Source organism: Euleptes europaea, chromosome 15 (genome assembly GCF_029931775.1).
Source record: "Euleptes europaea isolate rEulEur1 chromosome 15, rEulEur1.hap1, whole genome shotgun sequence".
NCBI classification, from domain to species: domain Eukaryota; kingdom Metazoa; phylum Chordata; class Lepidosauria; order Squamata; family Sphaerodactylidae; genus Euleptes; species Euleptes europaea.
Window position 1 is genome coordinate 41669102 of NC_079326.1, and position 20063 is coordinate 41689164.

The following is a 20063-nucleotide window of genomic DNA, read 5'->3' on the forward strand; positions in this document are numbered from 1 at the left end:
CTGTTTACAAAACCTTGAACTGTCTAGACAACACCATAAAAGCCCCGGGTCTAAACAGCTTAATTGGCTTATATTATACACCTTATGGTAGGCCAAAATAGAGAGAGAGAGAGGCAGAGGGAATGATTTCCGCAATGTGCAATTAAGTAGTGGAGTGAGGCAGGAGATTTGGTTTAAAAAAAATAATAGAAGAGACTCTCATTCCGTTTCGTGCCCGTTTAGACGCCAAACTGGAGTGGCCAACGAAGAGAGGATATGCAAAACAAACCTTAAGCAGCCAAACTCTAGACCAGCGCGGGGCAAAATTAAAAATTGAAAATCTTAAGGCAGAAAAGCCTATGCCTTTGAACTTCCAAGACGTCAAGGTCATCACCTTTAACCTTTCTGAATAATTAGGAGCGCGAAAGGTTCCTCTCTGATTTTCGGCCACCACCCAGCCTCTTTCCCCTCTGTTTCCCTGTTTCTCACTCCCCGCTTTCCCCTCCCCTCCCTCTCTCTGTCTCCCACACTCATACACCGCACGCCCGCACACACCACACACGCATGCACACACACAAACACGCTTCTTACTGCAGAGCGATCCACATCAGCGAATCCATAACCCTTCATTACCAGAGTCCTTGCCTTTGATAAGTCCCTTCCCAGAATGATCTTTGCAGGTCATTTCATCAGCAGGAATCGCTAATTTATAGGGAAAACCTTCTTCCTATAAAAAAAAAAACCCCTTTTAAATCTAATATCTTTTCTTTTTTTGGGAACAAGCTATTTCCCCCAAAATTACCCTGTTACCGTGTTAATTCACTCGGGTGATCTTAATTCAGGCATCAGATGAGTGACAAAGTATTTCATTTTAACGGATGCAACCCTATTCTATTAATAGAGTTCTACCAGGGGATGTGGTTTGAACCAAAAATGTAATTTATTTGTATTCCATAGGAACTACGGATAATATAGATCTCTTTGTTTCTTTCTTTCTCCAGTCAGATAGGGGCACATGTTAGACAATTTGGCGAAAATATGATTGCACTCTTTCTTTCTTTCTTTCTTTCTTTCTTTCTTTCTTTCTTTCTTTCTTTCTTTCTTTCTTTCTTTCTAGTGGAAAATGTTCTCTTCTTGAGAAATAAGATCTTGAGGTGATCGAAGACTTTCAACTACCACGTGAAAAAGCAGATATCTGGTCTATTTTTCTAATATCTGCAGTATTTGTAATTGATTCAATCCTCCAGAACTACATTTCTCCTCCAAACATGAAAGTATCAGAACTATTTCTACTTTTTAGGCTAAAATAGAATTGAATAACACCAAGGAATATTTACCCACCATGACTGTTATTTTTGTCCTGCTAATTTAACCTACTTCCGCGTTATTTTCAGAATAATAAAATAACGGGTTCAAAATAAAAAGAGAAGAATAGAGCAGCCAGTTTGAAAAATCCCCATGTGCTGTATAGCTAAATTCCACAAGAGGGCGCGCTAATATTCCAGAATGCATAATTGTCCTGCTTTTCCAAGTATATTTCCCCCCCTAATAATCCTGCTACCAATAAAATACCTAATATATAAGCAACTATAAGATTTCAGGGCTTGGGAAATGAGAAAATAAAGCATAAACAAGATTTATTAAACAAGTAACTCACAGCCGTGACATGATCAAGACGTATTTTATTTTAAAAGTGAGATTTGGGTCTTTTACCATATGGAACATAGGATTTAAAAACAACAACAACAACATGATTTTAAAGAGGAGTTAGTTTATCTCTTAAATTTCCTCAGCAGAATGGAATTCTAATTGTTTCTTTTGAAAGTTCTGTAGTAACACCCAAAGAATACAAATCTCCGTAGCTCATCTTTAGAATGTTCTATCAGGTTGTCAGAATAGGCAAATATGAACGGATAACACAATTTTACAAAATGCGGCAGGTTTTCTTTCTTAATTACATAATTGGTAGCTGGTTGGGGGTGTTTAGGGCGAGGAGCAGCCATGTCTCTAAAGAAAGCTTTATTTACTAGAGACAGGAACATTTTTTTAAAGAAAATGATAATCCTATCGTCACCTTGAGCCGCAATTGAGAAACTAGATTTTATTGCCCGTTGAAAGAACAGAAACCTATAGTTTTTAAAGGTCACCCGAATTATTATTATTTTTTAAAAAAAGGACCTGTGAAGAATTTCCTCTCTGACATTGTCAACCGAAATGGCAAGTTTCGGTCCTTCCAAAACACTGGTTTGGAAGAATAATTTTAAAGAAGATCAGAGGTAGAGTTGAACCGCTCCCGCCCTTCCAGAAATAACCACTGATAATTAGGCACCGTGTGGCCCAATACACTAGACACATTCAAAGTCATTCCTAGGAAATGAGTGCCCCAGACGTTGTTTTCCAGAGGTTGGTGTGGGTTTTTTTTTTTTTTTAGAAGTTCATTGTTACTCCAGTTACCTAGAATAGACTATCCGCCTGCAATAAACAGGAGGGCACTCGAGACGAGATCGCAGATTCTGAAGGGATAAACAAAGCAATCTTTTGCGAGTTCAAATCCAGCATAAACGGGTCGTGGAGACAAAGTAATTCAGGAAAAGGGTTTTCCTGGCTTTCGTTTAAATTCACAGGCTTCCTTAGACGTCGCACAAGGATAACATTACGCGGATTTGTGTGTGTGTGTGAATATGTGTTTTCTTTTCTCACCTTCTCCGCCTCTTTCTGCCATTTATATAAAGGCTTTGTTCCGACAATTTAAAATTCTGGTTAAATATTCTACATATAGAGCGCTCTCTGGGCTTTGTTTAGTCATCCCGACCTTGGCGTAGGTTTGTAGTCTCAGATTTTGAACGGGATGCTTCTGGGTGTAAAAGAACCTCAGATCAATAGGCTAGAAAGGTTTCTTCTGAGAAATATTTCGTTTATCTCATGCATGTATGGTTACAGAACTGATTTAAAAAAAATCTGGGGAGGGAGGCTTGGGTTATCTTCTGTATGTTCAGAACCATAATCTTAAAGATGAGCCTTAAATACAGTATGTATATGTCTGGATATACATACACAATACACGCATATAGGTAATTTGTGTATACAGGAATGTGTACATACTGTGCTAGTTCAAATTTTAAACTTTGCCTCTCTGTTTGTTGGGGGTGTGGGTTTAATTCACTTGATGGTTGGAGGAGAGAGGAATAGACAAGGGTTATTTCAATTTTATTCTCGAAACAATTGTCAAATGTCTTGGGGCTAGTGAGTGTAAAAAGATGGGAGATGTTGCAGCCAAAGATAACGTAAACATATATTTAAAAAAATAGGAAAGAGGGCTCCACTGGAGGTCCAGATCTAGGACCTTTTGGCACCTACCAGCAGAGGCGGTGAAATCGATGTAGTCTTCTGCTGTCTTGATATTAGCCTGAGGAGGAACCACTGGATGGATATTTTTAAATCTATAATCTGGGACGGGCAGGAGCACTTCGCTGCATAACAGACTCAATTGATCCAGCGTTCCCACTGATTCGTAGGTGTAAAAAGACCCCTACTCTAAACCATCAACTGGGCCCAACCCTCAGTGGACAAGGCTCAACGGGCCAGAAATCGAACCGGGGGCTTCCCAGCACAAAGAACTTGGGAGAAACAATAGGCAAAGAAGCCAATCCTCTGCGGAGAATTTTGTTTATGGCATCCTTTTATGGATACACGCCCTGTATAAAAAATATCTGCATGGGGGAAGAAAGGGGAGGGAAACTGCTGGATTATTCTATACCTGTTTTCAAACAAAAGGAATAATAACGGGATGATATTGCGCTGCTATTACGCATGACGAGGTTATGTTCATTTTGTGCTTTTAATTTTTTTTAATCTAAACTATTGTGGACATTCTTATGAAATCTGTTAGGTGCAGAATGCAGAAAATACATTTGCCGACCTGTTAGGTGAAGGGAAGTTAAAAAATGGCATAGCCGTGGCATTGGTTTTCTCGACTGACAGGGATGCCTAAGCTCTGCGGTTGGGGTGCCATGAAACAGAACGGACCGGTTAGTAAATACAGCCTAGAGCAAATGCTTAAATGGAGGGAAGGAGGGAAGCTGTAGGAAGGCTTCTAGGGTTGTCCTTTTGTCCCCCCCCAAAGATGTCTGTCTTTCGAGCAATATTGGCTTGCCAATTTTGATATCTGTCTCCCCCCCTCCAACGGTTTGAATCAACAACTGTGCGTTGCCCCCTTCACATTTAACTACATTCTTCCCTCTCCCACGTCGCCTTGAAATCTGGACAAAAAAAAAGAAACGACCGGGAATAGGAATGGTGTGTTTGTGGGGTGGCAGAAAAACATTACTTGTGTGTGGGTGTGAGTATGTATATATACACAGACACCCAAACTGAACTAAAATGTGGGATAAAGATAAAATTAAACTTTAGAAGGACTCGGCCTCCCATGTTTCATTCTCTATTATTTATTAAGGCAGAAAAAGGAGGTGTCAACATATATTTTATTGCAAATAGTAATCGAGTTGGAAATGGATCTTTTTTGGGGGGCTCACCCCCTTTAGAGGAAAAAAATATGGAGCGGTAAAGAGGAAAAACCTTTACGTTAATGCAGAGTGTATATCTCGTTTATGGCTCAATATTGATTTATTTATTAATGTTAATTACTACAATCCCATCTTAAAATGATTGAAAACTGTAGTGGCATTAAACAGGCAAGGTCTAAGTAACTCATTTCCCCAAAGAGGTGTTTATTCAACCTCTAGACGTGTCCAACAAATTTTAAATTTTGACTTTTTCTATTCTCCCCCTTCTCATTTGCAAACGCCAGGCCGAATTCAAGTTTGGTTTAAAAGTAGTTGATGGGTAAGGATAAGGAGCTGGAGCGCTTTAAACGCTAAGACTGGCGACTCCAAATTGCGGGATTCGCATCTCGCAGCTTCCATCCGCAACAGCATCCCACACAAATAAAGGCTTGCTTTCAGAATCAGTTCATTAAACAATTGCCTGCTCGAGGGATGTCAAGAGCACAGAAGTCTGGGGCTCTATTGTTTTAACTTTACCACTGGGCGACGTTACAGCCAAAGATAAAAAGATATATAGATATATATTTAAACATAGAATGGGATGTCCCCACTGGGTTATATCGAGGACACTTAGAAGTACAAACCAGGCTTATGGGATGGCCATCCGATGGGAATAAAATCCCCCGATTAGATCTCGCCGTTAAAACAGGGTCTAGGGAAATACTATGGGGTTCCTTTAAACTCAGTGGGCCGTCTGGCGTCTTGTTTGGAGGGAGGGAGTGTGTGTGTGTGGGGGGAGGAAATTGCAGGGAGGCACAATGGGTGGGGGGAGCCAGCCCCCAAAGAAGAAGCATCCTGACCTCTACTTCTGTTTTGTTCCTGGGCTCAGACAAAATCTTAGCAATGGCTCTGATAATGATCTTAAATAGAAGGAGGGGGGAAGGAGAGAGAGACACACACCAAATTCCCCCCCCCTCTCTCTCTCTTACTCATAGATACACAGAGAGGCAAACTCACGTCCCCCCTGCCTGGGGTGCACCTCAATTACAAAGCCGTATCCAGGATCACGACACCGCAGTAGCCTTCGATTTGAAGGGGTTCAGGGGGAAAATAAGAAATATATCTGGAGAGGGGTTTGGTGGGGGAAATGTAGGAAATATTCGGAAGACTTTGAGCAAGGCAGAAGCCGGAGAGGGAGGCCGTCAAAGGCGAGGGCTCCTAACGTGGCCATGATGTTGTATTTGAACAGCTGCGAAAAGGTTTGGAAGGGGGGGGTTTGTCTCACGGCCACCGCAAGATTTTTCAGCGGGGCGATTGTGTTCAGCCCCCCCCCTCCAAAGGAGGGTGTACGGAAAGCATGAACAAAGACTTGGCCAGGATTGGGGGGGGTGCGGGGGGGGGGTAACCCTGGAGAAATGTGGTTTAGCGAAATGTTCCTCTCGCAGGAAATCTCTCGGCCAGTGGGGGCCATTGAAAAACGTCCTTGCAAGAATATTAGTTGTTTTGTTGGGGGGTTTTGTGTGTGGCTGTCCCTGACTTTGTTTTGAAGGTAGCCAGGAGGGTCTGGTAAGTGTGGAAGATCTCAAGGCCCCAAATAAAATGATGGAGCTAAAAGCAACCTTCAGTAAGACCAGGGCACGCGTGATGGGTGCGCCTCCAATCCCTTCTTTAAAAAGGGGAGCATTTTTTAAATATATCTACAAGGAATTTGGGAGATAGCTGTCAGCGAGGGCATGCAGCAGAACTGTTAATGGGGGAAAAAAACTAAAAAACAAAACATTCAGTGGTTTCACCAGCGTGTTGTGTTTGAATACAAGTCAGCGCCATAGCGGAGGAGAGAGAAACAGAGAACATCAGATTCGAGAAGTATATTTTAAAAGATTTCCACCTAGGTAACGAGACTGTTGATTTCAGCACATTGGAGAGGGTTGGGTTTAGGTCTTTTCCTTATTGAACAGTCAAAGTTGGATCCTGATCCATTTCTGTCAAAGTCAGGGCAATATCTTGAGCCGGCTTTGAAAGTTGAACAGCATCCCCAGACGAAAGCCCCTTCCATGTTCACGGGCAAAGAGATTTTTGTTCAAGGATAAAGTAAGAGAAAGGGTGTCGAAGTTCTTTCTTTCTTTCTTTCTTTCTTTCTTTCTTTCTTTCTTTCTTTCTTTCTTTCTTTCTGTCTTTCTGTCTTTCTGTCTTTCTGTCTTTCTGTCTTTCTGTCTTTCTGTCTGCCTTTCCTTTCTTTTTTAAGGAATCTGGTCTCACTGTAAAATGACACTTATGGAAAAAGTATATCTTTTAATATTTGACGATTTGTATTAAAACAAAAATTGACCTTCTTGGTTAGTAGTGGGGGGGAATCAATAGTATAATTTTCAATAATTCATAACGCGAACACCATTATGCTAAAGCTTAACTATTAATCTTATCCTATACAAAGTCTCGATTGATTTGTTAATAAAATATCTTCCCGTGTGTGGCAATAGAGGGTATAACTCTTGAAAAAGCTTCAGAAGCGAGAAAATTACCAAGTAGCCGAAGAATGCAGATGAGGATTTTATTGATCGCCCTGATTCTTCTTAATCTGTATTAATAAATCCCACAACCTTTGATACCTTGCACTTGTCAGGAAGCGATGCTTTTACAAAATCCATAAAAGGAAAACATTATTTCCCCCCTCCTCTCCCTTTGTATTGTCCCCAAAATAGGACACTTCGGGAGACCACTTACAGTTCAGACACCGTCAACCGCTCACAACAACTTTTTTTGTGGGGAGGTCGGCACTGTCTCTGGATGTTATTTCTTGGAACAAGTGTTGGATTAAGAAGAGCAAAGGGAAGTAGGAAAAGAAGGAAGGAAGATGTGTTTTTCTGGGGTGAGCTTTACGGATAGTTCTTATCACTAGCAATTTGTAAAACCCATCAGGAACCTGGCAATCCTGTAGGGGGTGGGGTGGGGGCAGAAAAGAGAGAGGTTTCTTTTCCAAGGCAGGAATATTGCTTCCATGCCTCTGCTGGTCACTCTTCCCTTCCCCTCCCGTTAGCCCCGCCAGGTTTATGCTGAAGTACCTGCCTCCTTTTCCTTTTGGAGCAAAAGGCTGTCAGGGTCAGGCTGAATCCGGAGAACTGCTTGAAATTTTAAAAAATAAAAATAAGAGGGAGAGGGGAGGGGAGAGATAGAGAAGAGAGACAGAGGGCGAAAACGCATGAGAGGTTTTTGCCTTGGCTTTGCAGCTAAGTGCACATTTCCCCCCAGCCAAATTCTCCAAACTCCGCGATAAGCCCTCATGCAGAGTTTTGAGAATTCAGATGGGGCAAATGTGCATCTAGAGAGTGGAAATCCAAGTCAAAACCTCCCGTGCATAAATGGCCAGAGAGAGAGAGGATCAATTCAGCGCATTTCTTTGCTTTAAGTCAGCGCAGTGCGCAAGGGTTGGCATTTGCAAAAAAAAGAGAGAGAAAGAGAGAGAGAGAGAAAGAGAGAGAGAGAAGGAAAGAGAAGGAGAAAAAGAGGGAGAGAGAAGGAAGGGGGAAGTGGGGGGGGAAGAGAAAAGGAAAAAGGGGGAAAGAAAGCAGGCTGGCTGGCTTCTGCAGCTGCGTGCGAGGGAGATGCCCGGGCTGAGGCGCGCGCACTTCCGCCCGGACGTTCTAGGTGTCGCTGTTGTCCACCTTTGCGGCCGCAGCCCGGACTGTCCCGGGCGCCACGTGACCGTCGGGGAGGCAGCCGCTCAAGGCCATTTTCAAATCTCATTGGCTCCGCCGTCATGTGGTTGTGCAGAGGCATCCACAATTACACAGGGCATGTTTTCGTAGAGATGTCAGCCTACAAAGGAGACAATCTCTCTTCTTCAAATTCCTCCCCAAAATGTCCTTCCCCAACAGCTCTCCTGCCGCCAACACTTTCCTAGTGGACTCTCTGATCAGTGCCTGCAGGAGTGACAGTTTTTATTCCAACAGCGGCAGCATGTACATGCCTCCCAGCACAGACATTGGGACTTACGGGATGCAAACCTGTGGACTGCTACCGTCTCTGGCCAAAAGAGAAGTGAACCATCAAAACATGGCCATGAATGTACATCCGTATATACCTCAAGTAGACAATTGGACAGACCCGAACAGGTCCTGCCGGCTAGAGCAACCTGTTACGCAGCAGGTCCCCACCTGCTCCTTCGCCACCAACATTAAGGAGGAGACGAACTGCTGCATGTATTCCGATAAGCGCTCCAAGCTGGTGTCTTCGTCCGAGGTCCCTTCCTATCAGAGGCTGGTCTCGGACTCCTGCTCCATCGAGAACCCCGAAGTCCCCGTCCCGGGATATTTCAGGCTGAGCCAGACCTACGCCACGGGGAAGACCCAAGAGTACAATAACAGCCCCGAGACGAGCTCCGCTGTCATGTTACAGTTAAACCCTCGCGGCGCTTCCAAGCCGCAGCTCGCCTCGCAACTTCCCCTGGAGAAGAAAATGAACGAAACCCCCAACGGCGGCGGCGGCGGCGGGGGCGGCAACAGCCACCACCCGGACAACTCCACCAAAGTCGCCCAAGTCGACAGCCCCGAGGCCAAGTCCGCCCTCCAAGACGACAGGAGCTGCCTGGCCGATGCCGCCGTCTCCAGCCCAGAAACCCAGGAGAAGGAAAGCAAAGGTCAGTATGATTCATAAAGCCAGACCGAAGTTGGGGGGGGGGGTCCTAAGGTGGCAGGCGAACTGGGGCATGCCAGGCTGGGAGACCACAGCAGCTCAGGCTGAAGAGCAGCCATGACTGTTCAGGAGAAAGGGGTCCTTCTCTCTCTCTCTCTCCTTCCCCCCCCCCTCTCTTGCCTCTGTCTGGTACTGCAGGTGTTGGACTCTCTGTGGCTTTTTAGGAAAGGGAGTGGAGGGGTGGGATCCTGCCCCAACGACGGGGCCAGCCCCGGCTCCCTACTCTTAGGGGGACCCAAAGCTGGAATCGTGTCCTAGATGCTTTCCTTCTCCTTCGGACCAGACCGCCTTCCAGAGAGCTGTTATGGTTGCTCGACCACCAAACCCCCAGGGTCACGCTGGGACCAGATCTTTCCAGTGGATCTTCTCACCATCTGATTGCTAAACACAATAGTCAAAATAAAGTTGTTTTTGTTTTTTAAGGAAAAGGGGGTTGTAGGGCGGGATGCCGCAGAGCTGTACAAAGTTTGAAGGAGATGGACCGTCAGGAATGGCCCTTTCTTTGATAGCTCCTGCTGGCTAAAATGGCCAAGCATATACTGTAGATAGCCTTGCTTTTAACACCCAAAGTTCAGGATGATTGGGAGATTGGTTTTGGGGGATTCTTCTCTCTCTCTCTCTCTCTCTCTCTTTTTAATGAAGATGCAGCATGTTGATTTCATTGTCCTTTAAGAGAGGGGGCGTCAAGGTACTCCTTTGTAGTGGGGTAACGTAATATGGCAGAATAGCGAAAACGGGGGAAATGGCCTTAGTACGTTTTTACCTCTGCAGAGACTGCATTTTAGACCGTTATACACATCCTAAGTGAATATGAACCAGTTACAGGCAAACATTAAATTAGCCTTAAGACAATATTCTCAAAGGAGAACGGGGAAAATAATCTCGTTTCTATTTGGCTTCTTTCTTTCTTTCTTTCTTTCTTTCTTTCTTTCTTTCTTTCTTTCTTTCTTTCTTTCTTTCTTTCTTTCTTTCTTTCTTTTTCTTTTTCTTTTCTTTTTCTTAAAAAATAATAATCCTGGTGTTACCCGGGGGTGCAAAAGGCCACCTGATTTTCTGGCTGTGGATTGGGACGATTCCCCCCACCCACTCCAGCCATTTTCTAAGTAAGGGGGCATCTATGGCTTCGGTCAGACTCGCTAAAATGTGAGCATTGACAGACGGCAGGGTAAATATTGTTCCATATATTGGGAGCTAGCTGGGATTGTGTATATTATACTCTGTAGAATGTGTCAGACGATGTACAGAAATGCTATAGAAATAATACCGAGGATGGTACGGAAAGGTGCTGGTATTGTTTAATTCGAAGCTGGGAAGCATATTCGTGTGTGTGTATGTGTGTTTTTTTTGGGGGGAACCACATTATTCCAGCATGCCCACCTCCTTTAAGCAATGTTTAATACCCACAAGACACCATATCTGCCAGACACAATGGAAGTGGGTTCATGGCCAAGGGTACACTATAACAGACTGAGGTTATTTTTTATTTCCCTTTCTTTTTATTTTATTTTTTTCTTCCTCCCTCCCTCCCTCCCTCCCTTTCTTCTCCTTCTGTTTGGCTAGAGGAAATCAAGTCCGATACTCCAACCAGCAATTGGTTAACTGCAAAGAGTGGGAGGAAGAAGAGATGCCCCTACACTAAGCACCAAACGCTGGAATTAGAGAAAGAGTTCTTGTTCAATATGTATCTCACTCGGGAGCGCCGCCTAGAGATCAGTAAGAGCGTAAACCTCACCGATAGGCAGGTCAAGATATGGTTTCAGAACCGCAGAATGAAACTCAAGAAGATGAGCAGGGAGAACCGAATCCGAGAACTGACCGCTAATCTGACCTTCTCCTAAACCGTTCCTTCACCTGGGGGCTGGCCAAGAGCCACAGGCTGTGTTACCACCAGTTGGTATCCCTGTAGGGAAGACTTGGGGGGGGGATAAAACAAACAAACAAACAAACAAACACAAACTACACCCCTTGATACAATTCCATTTTTTTAACATTTCTGATAGAATGTGGTTTTTTTGGTCATCCTTTTTAGTGCTTACAAGTGTCTATGTATGTTCCTACGTCGAGTATATATGTATATATCTATAATTAAAAAAGAAAGTCTAGCACGTGTAATTTATTATTATTATTATTCTCATAGTAATGCAGGGTAAACTCTGAACACGTTCATTCGGTCTTAACTTATTGGAGCTGTCGAACATCCAGAAAATGTGACTTTTTCCATGTCTTTTTTAAAAAAAGAACTAACCACGTGATATTTATGTGACGGGGGAGGCTAGGACGCTGGACCATGGCATTTTTGACTATATAAAATATTTTAGAATTATTATTTTTCTTAAGGGGAAAAAGTGGAGGGGGGGTCCTCGCTGGGGGGAGGGGCAGGAATAAAGAAAGAAAGCACATTTTATGATGTAACCGTCCTCTCCTCACGCCTGCGTCCGATTTGTCCTTCGTGCGATGGAATCTTCCATTCTTCCTCGAGTGTGTACTTTCTCATCCCCACCCCTTTCCCCTTGTGGTGCATACGTGGAAATCTTAGTCGTATAACAAGCAATATGTCTTCTTCGTTGTGCATGTCCTGTTCGCATGTATAATGCAATAAACGCTGTAAAGTCATGAGGTGCCTTTGGTCTTTCGAGAAACTCACCCAACCCACCAGCAGCCCTGCCTCCTGAAGGGCCCTGGGCCTCTCTTTATGCCCGAGGGTCTTTCCTGCCGGCGAACGAACTCCTGAATTTGGAAGGCAAAGAGCTTTTAAAGGAGGGGAATCTGGTGTCCGCCGACTTCCTTTAATAATTGTTACCTGTGAGGTCGTGAGGGAAGAACTGAGCGTGACGCACAAGGGTCTGAGAACTCCAAAAACGCATGTAAATATATATATATATATAATGACCTGTGCCCAGACATCCTCATCCACTCATAAAGGGTAAGCGAGCCTAGTCAAATAAAAGGGACCAAGCATATAATTCTGAAACTGCTTATACAAATGATGTGTAGACTCAAACAACAAACAAATAACAGAACCAAAAAAAAAAAAAAAAAACCATCTCCCTCATTGAGAAAACCTCTCCTGCGACCAAGATGTGGTTTCCGTGGCGCATTGGCTTCTTTGAATACGAAACACGCTCTCAGAGAAATACAGGTTTGTAAAGGAAGGGGAACCGTCCTGCGTTTGCTTCTTAAAGCCTTGCGAAAAATCAAAGAGGCCATTTTGCTCGTAGATCTGACCCAGGCCTTTCTAACCCAGGAAAGCCCCAGAATTGCCCTGGAGGATCCAGCGCTCCCACCGACATCTCCGTCACCGTTTTCGTTTATTTCTCCTCCACCCATGTCTTTCGCCCCTGCCATTCCACTGTTGAGTTTGTTTTGTAAGTTCAGCGCACATCAAGAAAATGAAGTCCATATATATACAAATATGTATGTATGTATGTATAGCCAACTGCTACTTTAGGAGGTTGGATGTGGGTGGGGAAGAGGTGGGAGAAAGAGAGGTGTGTGTGTGTGGGGGGAAAGTCCGGAGCACAAACGGCGTTTAAAGGGAATTTGCAAATGAACGTGACTTCCCAAACTGAAGTCCAAATGCTTGGGGAATGCCTCCAGCCTTCAAACCAAGGGCCGGGAAGCGAAGAGCGCCTCTCCGCCTCCTGCTCTGAAGAAGCCGGACCCTACCCAACAGCAGACGCCTCTCATCGGTTTCGAAACCAAGAAATTGCCCGGGAACTTGCTGAAAATATGCGCTTTCCTAATGACACAAAGGCAGTTCGTAAAGGAACCTGTGACATCGCGTTTGAGCATCCCTCCCCCCGGTCTGGAAAGGTTGTGGGTTGTCCATGCATGCTTTTCCAGGAGGCCCCGCAGTAGACAGTCAAGTGTGTGTACATCCAATTCCTGTCTGTGTGTCTTTTGTGTGCTTGCGTCGAACAGAACTCTGAAGCGTGTATATGTATATGGTATGCCCATGTATCCTGTCTGTCTGTTTCCACCATGTCTTGGCACATGGGTTTTGATGTACGGGGGAATGGATCCTTGCCTTGTTTGGCACAGATTGCGAAGTCGACGTCGTTCCCCCATAAAAATGGACCTTTTCCACCAGTGTATCTACTGTTCATGAGCGAGTGTTATTTGTTTATTAAAACAAGATATGATGTTGCTATGGGGAGGGGGATTCTGCGCCTGCGATTCTGAACTAGGTTTTCGCAAGGGAATGCTTGGGATTTTTGTAATTAATGTGATGGAGTATGCTTGTGTTTTCCGATATGTCAATGTCTGCAAATAGATATACACACTCGTATTGCATTTGTACATGTATAACTGCGCACATATTCAACCTGCAGAGGAGTGGGTTTGAAGCACACAGTGTGCATCTAAAGCGAGCCAGGCAGGAGAAAGGTCTCCATCCAATCTCCCCAAAGAGCGTCCGGGAGACGACTAGCCACGATCTCTTTAGGAATGGCAGATCTCTTCATTTTGCAGGTCTGCTCTCTTTGGGGGGGGGGGTCTTTTGTTTTCTTCCTAACAAAGCTGTGGGTGCGATCTCCCCACCGTGAGCGCCCCCTCCCCTTTCAAACGCACCCATTTCCCAGCCTGCCTCCTCGAGAGTCGTAGGAGCCGCTGGGGAGGATAAAGGGCCGACTGCCTGGAAACCCTCCCCCCCACACACACACCGATCTTTCCTCTCTCCGAAAAGCATCTCCGAAAAAATATCGTCTGCTGCGTGTACAAAAATAAAGGTGGTTCATACAGACTGAGTTTTCCTGGCGTGATTATTTTGGGGTACTTGTGTGCCTGAGAGAGAGTGCATCTGAAGGGGTTGGGAGCACCCAGGAACTAAAAGAAGGTGGGGGGAGAAAAAGAAGGTTCCCCTTTACTAATTGTCTGCCTTAACCTCCTTCACGCAGAGCCCCCGACCAGGAGACCTTACTGAAGTGTACAAGCGGGTGGTCTTCCTTCCTTCCTTCCTTCCTTCCTTCCTCTCCGTCTGAACCCAAACTTTCAATCCCCCGTCGGGGACTTGGGTGTTCCGCTCAACCTCGCTCCTGGAGGCGAAGAGAAAAGGGAGAGAAAGAGAGAGGGACTTCTTTTCTCTCTCTCTCTCGCTTTCTTTTCCGCGTGTGCCATCCGTCCGTTTTATTAGGGACACACATTAATCTATAATCAAATGCACCTCATAAAATTTTTATTGAAAGGCATAAAATCATTGCGGAGAGGTCTTCCACCTGTTTTAAAACAACATAAGGGGCAGGTCCCTCTCTCTCCCTCTCTCTCTCTCTCCTTGGCTCTTTTTCAATCACTCCATTCTGATCTATTTCATTTTTTTTTAAAGGAAAAGCGAAACCACTCTTGAAAGAGGGCAGTCCCCGCATTGTGGTGTTTTGTATTTTATTTCTTTTCTTTTACTGTAACATTCCCTCGTTTTTACGAGGAGTCGTTATACACTTCCAGGCTTTTTGTTCCTTTTCATTCATTTTTTTTTTTTTTGGCAGTGTTTGTTTTTACAGGCGGAGGATCCCTCTGGCTGCTGCCTGTCTCCCCTCCCTCCGCTTGGGGAGACCGGGAGGGCAGCCCGCCCTGCCAAGCACATGCGAGCCTGCAAGAACTTCTGCGCTCGGGGGCCGGTTGCGGAAAATGAATGGCAGGAACCGCGCCAAGGGGGTGAAGAAATAGTCCTCCCCAAAACTTGCTGCTGCTGCCGCCGATACTGCTGCTGCTGCCGGGGCCACGCCCGCCCGGAGTCCTGTGGCGGGTGGAAGGATCCTGGGTTTCTCCTCCTGCTGCACTTGAGGAAGAAGCCATGGGTCTTGATTCGCGCCCCCCCCCCTTTAATGGCCAGGGGGGCGTCTTCCCTTTTTGCTGATGAGGATTGCTTTTTTAAAAAAATAATAATCGCAGCGCCCTCCCTCCCCCTTTCTCTCTCTCCCCCCCCCCCGCACCGTTTAGCGGATTGATTTACTCGGAGTATTGGTAAATATGATCACGTGGGCGGCGGGGCCAATGGCTGCGGCAGGCAGCCCGCAAAATCCCGGGATCGTGCAGCGGGCCGGGCGATCCTGCACGCCGCGCGGAGCCGGGGATCTCGCCTGCCGGGCCCCCCCATGCCCTGCCACGCCGGCCCCAGCAGCATCCTCCTGCCCACCATGTCTTCCAGCGGCGCCCTCAGCAACTACTATGTCGATTCTCTGATCGGACATGAGAGCGAGGAAGCCTACGGCGGCGGCGGCGGCGGCGGGGGGAGCGGCCGGTTCCTGCCAGGGGGCCACCACGCGACCCCCCGGCCGGCCTCAGGGGCGGTGGCCGAGGGCTCGGACTTCGCCTCCTGCAGCTTCGCGCCCAAGTCCGCCCAGGTCTTCTCCGCCTCGTGGTCCGCCGTCCATCCCCAGCCGTCGGCTGCCATCCCGGGCATCTACCACCCCTACATGCCCCAGTCCCACCTGGGGGGGCCCGGCGAGGGGGGCGGCGGCGGCGGCAGATACGTGCGCTCCTGGATCGAGCCCTTCGCCTCCTTCCCCAGCAGCCCCGGCCACGGCGGGCACAACGCCGGGGCGCCCCCGGGCGCCGGCTCCTCGGGCGGCGGGCGCCACTACGGGATCGTCAAGCCGGAGTCCGCCGCCGCCGCCGCCTCCTCGGCCCCCCTGGCCTCCAACAACGTCGCCACCATCTCCTCCTCCTCCTCTTCCTCCTCCTCCTCCTCTTCTCCTTCCAAAAGGACTGAGGGCGCCCGGCCCAGGGAGCCCCCGGCGATCTCCACCGGCACCGGGCAGGAGTACACGTGCAATCCCTTCCTGGCAGAAGCCCGTGAGAAGCCGGCGGCAGCGGCGGGCAACGGGGTCCAGGCCGCCCCCAGCGCCTCCGCCGCCTCCAAGAAGCCCGCCTCCGGTTGCAGCCGCAACCCCAGCCCCAGCACCGATCTGAAGGAAGAGCAGCACCACCAACTTGACCCAAGTAAGTTATAAAAAGAGAGGGGAGAGAGAGAGAGAAAAGCCGAGCGAGAGCGCGAGAGAGAAAAGGCAAAGCAATCGTGCCCGCTTTGATTTATGGCCCCCCAACCTGTAAGGCTCCAATGTGCAAAACTTGATAGTTTTACTAACCTATAAAAACGTCTCGGGCGCCTACCCCCAGCGCCAGCCGCTACAAGCACCCATAAAAAAAAAAAAAAAGAGTGAGAGAGAGGCTCCCCCATAACCACGCACAGCGCCATCAAGAAGACATCATTCGTACAGTAAACAGACTGGCCCCATTCAAGCTTTTACGATAATTCCCCCCTCGGTCGGGCCAAGAGCCGCGCAGCCTTCGTTCAATTAATCCGACGGCTTCCCCACTCCATTCTTTTCTCTCCGCAAGGCCGGCCCGCTGCTCCTTGCAAACGCTAACCTCCCCCCCCCCGCTTCTCTTTCCCCTTTCTTCTATGTCTGTCTCCCACCCCTCTTCCCCTTCTCCAGATAACCCTGCAGCGAACTGGATCCACGCTCGTTCCACCAGGAAAAAGCGATGCCCCTACACCAAATTCCAAACCCTGGAACTGGAAAAGGAATTCCTCTTTAATATGTACCTCACCAGGGATCGCCGTTACGAAGTGGCCAGGATTTTAAACCTGACCGAAAGGCAGGTTAAAATATGGTTCCAGAACCGGCGAATGAAGATGAAAAAAATGAACAAAGAGAAAGGCGCTAAAGGGGACTAGCGCCTTGCTCGCATGGTGTGTCTGTTTTGTCTGTCTGTACGGTGTGTGTGTGTGTTGGTATGTATGTATGTGTGTGTGTGTGGAAATGCACTGGGGTTTCTCTTAACGCGCACACACGCTAGTATCGATAATAATTATTGTTAATATTATTATTTTTCCAAGGGGCATTGACTCCGAACGTTAAATGCTCGGGTTATTCTTATTCTTATTATTTTATATGGTAGCAGTGAACGTGGTCTGTGTCTGGTATTTTTGGGGGGGAGAGGAAGGGGGTTCGAGAGGTCTCTGCCTTGCTGGAGAATGTATTTCTAAGGGTTATTTCTCACTTCCCCCTCCCCTGAATTTCCTTTTTGGTTGCAAGATGTCGTGGGTGCAAGTGTTAGCTTTTGGAGGGGGGGGCATCATTATCTAAATATTCAGTGTGGGACATGTTTCTTCCAAGAGACCTAGTCTGGAGCGAGTGAGCGAAGGGGTTCTCCCCCCTCAAAAAAAAAAAAACTATAAAAGGCAAAGGCGACGAGGAAGACAAGTAATACTGGCTAATAATCCGGATACCTTTCATGGCAATAGCGCGCGATCCAGGATTTCCCCAAAAGGAAACCGGCTCTCTCCTCCTGTACGTTTTGCTTTGCAAGGGACGAGAGGGATTAAAAGGCGAAATTCCCTTCTTCCTCGTGGCTGCACTAGAAAGAGAAGTGGCGACCCGAAGCAGGCCCGAGTGTCGCTTTGGACTACTGGCCCTTCTGACCGCCGGTCTATTTCGCCACCCCCTGTGATCCTACCTAAGGACATTCCTTTTTTGTAATGGTTATAATAAAAATTGATCGAATCAAATGAAGATTTTTTCCCGCCCCTAAGAATGAGGGGTTGGGGGGGGGGCTGGGAAAGGCTTTTGTGGGAATGTTTGGACTCCTCCTGGCAATCCGGAAACAGGCCGCGGGTATTTCTCTCCGGCGCTGGGAGGAAATCACCCCAAAAAACATTCACGGTCTGCCATTTTTATATATTTATATATACATATAGTGTGTGTGTGTGTGTGTGTGTGTGTGTGTGTGTGTATCTCTACCTATAACCAGCCAGCAGGGAGCCATTTCTAGAAGAAATATCGCTTTAATTGATGAGGAAAAAAGGGGGCGATTCAGAAAGCCGAGGATTTCCCTCGCTCGGGAGAGAAGGAATTAATGGAGTCTAAATAAGAAGGCCTCCAGTAGATTTTGGGCAGTGCGGTCAGCATGCAGAATTTTCTTAGCCTTTTTTTCTATTTGAACCTGAAGCAGGGACAGGGTATTTTCCCAGGTACGGGGTGTGGGAGAAAGATGGTTCTACATCCACACTCTGCCCTCTAAAGCGACAAACGTGGAGACGCGTCCTAGAAGTCACTGCGCACAAATGCGGCTTCCAGACCGTTGCCCGCGACCTTCTCTTCTGATAAGGGCATCATGAACTTTGATTTGCATTTGTACATGGTGGATAGTTTATGGTCTTTCGAGGTACAAAGCCGGGCTGCCTCTTTCTCTCTGTCTCTCTCTCTCTCACACACACACACACACACAAATCCCAACGATTCAGCTAAGCAATTTCAGCTCCGAGAATCTGCAGGACAGGTCGAGACATCTTCAAATAGGGTCGACTCATAATGATGAAAGCTGACATCTGGCTGCCCTTTGGAACCATCCCCCCCACCATTCCTGGTGTGTTTTAAAAATTTAACTTGCTAGGCAGACGTCTCTTGGACGGTCTCCCCAGCCAGTGACTGAAATGGGTATTTAATAAGATGCCCACTTCCATCAAACATTTATGAACCCTTAGGTCTTCGGCCAAACGATAGGGAAAGAGAGCTATGGGGCTTGTGTTTGGGCCTGTGTGCGCATAGAGACAGACACCTCTCGCCCTTTCCAAGTCCTGCTCGATCCTAAGCGCCTGCTCACCTCCGCTGATTCAATGAACGGGACTTGGGGTGGTTGGATCGTGCCCGTGATGCACACGAGCACAAGTAAGACAGAGCTTATGTATGACAGAGGGAAGAGAGAAGGAAAACGTCCGGAATTAGCTGGAGAAAAGAGGGCGGGGGTGGGCATTTGCGAGGAAATTAAGACCCTCCAAACAAGCCGGCCCCTTCAACGACTTGAAAGAAGATCTAACTGTGAAGGACGCAGCGGCAGAGACCTGACCTAGGGGCCCTGTGGGGTCTGTCGATGCTATCTCTGCCCCCCCTTTCCCCTTCGCCTCCCCACCCCAAGACACACAACAGTGATAAAGGCCTAGGGGAAAGGTGTCGCCCCCCTCCCCCATTCATGGCCGGCTCTCCTACCTATCATTCCTTTAAAAAAAAAAAAAAAAACAGGAAGAAACGGGGCACCATAAAGCCATTGAGAAGGCTAGACGTCTGGACCTAATGAGTTTACGATACGCAATGGCTCTTTCTTCGGGACCCATCTTGTTTTTGATGTTTGTGTTTGTTAGGATAAAACACCCAGGCAGACAAAGCCCAGGTCTTAAAACCTGGACTATAAATTTCAGATCTGCCACCCGAGGAGGCCAAGGGGAGCGGGAGAGGCCCGTAAAAACGGAGGGGATTCAGACCTATTCGGGTGGGTTTGGGGCGCTGTGGTGGAAAGGCGGGAGTTGCTTTGGGAAGTCATGAATGAGGTTATGGACGTGGCGCTACGGAGAGGCCGGAAGCGGGGCTAGATCTGTGGGGACATAGACCTTGGAGGCGAGGCCCCCGGAGCAAGAAGACCTGAGGCCCAGTTTGGACTGAAACTAATGTAAACTTGCCGAGGTCCGTCCCCCCCAAGTCCAGGTTTATGGATTTCAAAATGGCAACATAGAGAGTTCTGTGGCTACAGAGAAAAAGCAGACACTCTTCCAACAATCGGTTTACAACTTTGTTTTTAACAGAGAAGCCTCCCTGCTTGTGATTGAATCAGAAATGTGGGTATCCTACAATCCCAACATTAATAAGCACTGGAGACCGAAATTTGACCATCTCTTGCTGTAAGAAAGATAATGAAATAGACAAGTTCACGGCAGAATAGTTGTGAACCTGAGAATAAAATAAAACGAAAACTTAACACATGAACCAGAGCCGAAGTCCTATAAAATACTTTCCTAGGAGTAATCTCCATGGAAGAAATTTGGATTTACTTCGGAGTAGACCGGTTTAGGCTCGTTCTCTAGATGTAGCGGTCACCCAGGCCTTATATTAAAACAAC

General features: G+C 47.0%; 2 protein-coding genes across 2 annotated transcripts; both read left to right on the forward strand.

Annotated features, from left to right (window-relative positions):
- The first annotated feature begins 8254 nt into the window (after nucleotides 1–8254).
- HOXD10 (homeobox D10) lies at nucleotides 8255–11012 on the forward strand. The gene is made up of 2 exons (XM_056861384.1): nucleotides 8255–9117; nucleotides 10734–11012. Exons 1-2 carry the CDS (start codon nucleotides 8340–8342, stop codon nucleotides 11009–11011), a joined length of 1056 nt encoding a protein of 351 aa, XP_056717362.1. The 5' UTR covers nucleotides 8255–8339; the 3' UTR covers nucleotide 11012.
- A 4292-nt stretch (nucleotides 11013–15304) lies between these two features.
- Nucleotides 15305–16848, forward strand: HOXD9 (homeobox D9). Its single transcript, XM_056861433.1, has 2 exons — nucleotides 15305–16109; nucleotides 16607–16848. The coding sequence occupies exons 1-2, from the start codon at nucleotides 15305–15307 to the stop codon at nucleotides 16846–16848; spliced, it is 1047 nt and encodes a 348-aa protein (XP_056717411.1).
- The last annotated feature ends 3215 nt before the right edge of the window (nucleotides 16849–20063 follow it).